At 36.7% G+C, this 2,459-nt stretch overlaps 1 protein-coding gene across 1 annotated transcript; it reads right to left on the bottom strand.

Moving 5' to 3' along the window:
- Nucleotides 1-611: 611 nt before the first annotated feature.
- LOC116109573 lies at nt 612-1,830 on the bottom strand. Its single transcript, XM_031395800.1, has 3 exons — nt 1,132-1,830; nt 720-829; nt 612-618 (listed from the first exon to the last, which is right to left on the bottom strand). The coding sequence occupies exons 1-3, from the start codon at nt 1,828-1,830 to the stop codon at nt 612-614; spliced, it is 816 nt and encodes a 271-aa protein (XP_031251660.1).
- Between the last annotated feature and the right edge of the window lie 629 nt (nt 1,831-2,459).

The following is a 2,459-nucleotide window of genomic DNA, read 5'->3' as shown; positions in this document are numbered from 1 at the left end:
TAAATAGAGATGTAAAAAACCAAAAATGCCCCTATCTTTAGTTTATTTTCCAAATATAGTGAAATTACCCTAATGCCCCTAAACCGTTTGAAAGTTCAGCAACAATTGTTTGAATGTTGAGGGTTTAGCTGTATAACAGCAAAGTAAAATTTCTTAAAAATTGGCATACATCCTAAAAAGTTTTAATTTGAGCATAAACACATCCTACACAAAGCCAACATCAGAGATCATACTACAACCACACAAACTGAGTTAAACACTTTTGCATTGAACATATATATGAAAAATACATAATCTGGCCTTGAAATGTGATGATCAACAACCCAAAAAAAGAAAATTAAAGCTGCATATTACATCAAAAAATCCACTGCAACAGTCCTAAATCAATTAAACATTCACAATAGACAACCTAAATTATTTGCTATCTGTACAATATTATCACACCATATTTGTATACCAAGACTAACAAACAAAGTCATATGTACAACTTCCCCAAATTTCACCAAAATACAACAGCATGCTTCAACTCCACACATCCTAAAAAACCAACATTATGCTTCTACAATTTTATCACACCAAAAAACAACAACATGCTTCAACTCCACACTCCTTTAGTACCTAAAAAAAAAAAAAATCATAAAATCAATTTTAGAGGCTACCCTTGATAGTTTGAAGCAATGTAACAATGTTAAAATTTGAAGGATTGATGTCACACTAACCTGCTACCCTTGACAGTTGCTTCAATGTTGACATGTCTAACTTGTTGGGGCTGATAAAGCTTCTTCTCTCTAAACAAAGCAAAGAAAACAAATGTTAATGAAAGCAAATTCTATTACAAAAACAATACTAATCATGTTAAATAAAAGCTTTAAAATACCCTTTGATTCTTGTTGTTTGAATGATTTTGTGGGCAGCTCCTCTTGTTATGTCCCAAAGTTCGACAGATCCCACACCTAAGTGTTGCACCTTTGGTCATCCTTGGTTCTTCATCAACGTCCTTTTTTTTTTGGCCTTTTTGGGTCTCCCAACCTTGCTATGTTTGATAGGTGGATTCAGCTGTCTACCCCCAAGCAAGTTAGGCCAACTAAATGGGTCAGGTATGGGGTAAATGTGATTAACATATGTTTTTACGTATGAAGTGATCCTCAATGAAGAGTCCACATAATCCTTCATATTTCTAATGTTCCTAAAAAGCAAACAGTGGACTGCATGCACACAAGGGACTCTAGAAAGTTGCCACATTCCACAGTCACAAGTTTGAGGTTGAAGGTTTAAGATGTAACATCTACTGAGAAAGCAGTTGTTATCCACCACTTCAAACTCAGCACCCCTAGGCCAGATGACTTCAACATTCTTAGCAAGCTCAATTAGATCGTTGATTTTCCTATGTATATTAGAGGGAATAGTTGTGACCCTAGCCTTTGCCTTAGCTTGCATCTGTACCATAACCCTCCTCCTATGATGCTCTAACAAGCTTAGTATGGGTAATTCTCTATTCTCTCCCAACCAGCTACTGAAGACTTCACACATGTTATTTGTAACATGATCAGATTTGGAATCAAGGTTGAATGCATGCCTTGACCAAGATCTCACATCATTTTCAATCATCCACCTATGACCTTCTCTATCTATAGCTTTAATTTTTTCCATGGCTTGTTGAAAATCAATGATATTGGCAGCCTTACTAAAAGCCCAAAACAAGTTCCTTAACCTCAACCCAGGGAATTTTTTCCTAAAGTTAGCATAAACATGCCTAGCACAATGTCTAACACTAGCATTTGGCCAACAAGTCTGTATAGCATCCACCAAACCCTTCTGCCTATCACTCATGATAGTGATAGGTCAATGTCCCCTATAAACTCCTTCATCAAGGTCATAAAGTATCTCCATGATTCCTTGTTTTCTATCTCACAAATGGTAATTGCTACTGGGAAAATGCCACTGTTAGCATCCATAGAAACTACTGACAATAGTACTCCACCATAAGGCCCTTTAAGATGGTACCCATCCATACCTATAAAATGCCTACAACCCTTTGTAAACCCCTTCTTTTATGCTGTAAAGCCTAAGAAACACCTCTGAAAGTTTGGAATCCCTTCTAAAGTAACAGATTTCACATTATACATGGAACCTGGGTTGGTATGTTTGACAATGTGATCATATTTCAACAAACCAGCAAAGACTCTGCATGGAGCTTGTCTGACCTCCCCTTTGCTAGGTTATTAGCCCTATATAGTTTGGATCTAGACAACTGCAGATAGTGTTTCTTACCCAACGCATCTACCAATGGCTTAATTGATGAACCTTTTTGGGATCTGATGAAGTCTCCCATTTTTTCAGCCACCCAAGCACTTGTTGCCTCTCTATTATTATAAACCCTCATGCATGTATATGTGTGCCTATACTTCCTAATCTGAAAAGACACATCATCAGGCATCAAAGTAGCATATAGATGAAAT

Source organism: Pistacia vera, unplaced genomic scaffold, assembly GCF_008641045.1.
Source record: "Pistacia vera cultivar Batoury unplaced genomic scaffold, PisVer_v2 Contig583, whole genome shotgun sequence".
NCBI lineage: Eukaryota > Viridiplantae > Streptophyta > Magnoliopsida > Sapindales > Anacardiaceae > Pistacia > Pistacia vera.
Note: the sequence above shows the minus strand (reverse complement) of the source record. Positions and strands in the feature narration are given on the sequence as shown.

Coding starts and splice junctions, on each gene's coding strand:
- LOC116109573 (XM_031395800.1), bottom strand. CDS start 1,830: ATGAGTGATAGGCAGAAGGGTTTGGTGGATGCTATACAGACTTGTTGG. Junction 830..1,131: donor CATTGAGGATCACTTCATAC/GTAAAAACATAT, acceptor TTTTTGTAATAG/AATTTGCTTTCATTAACATT.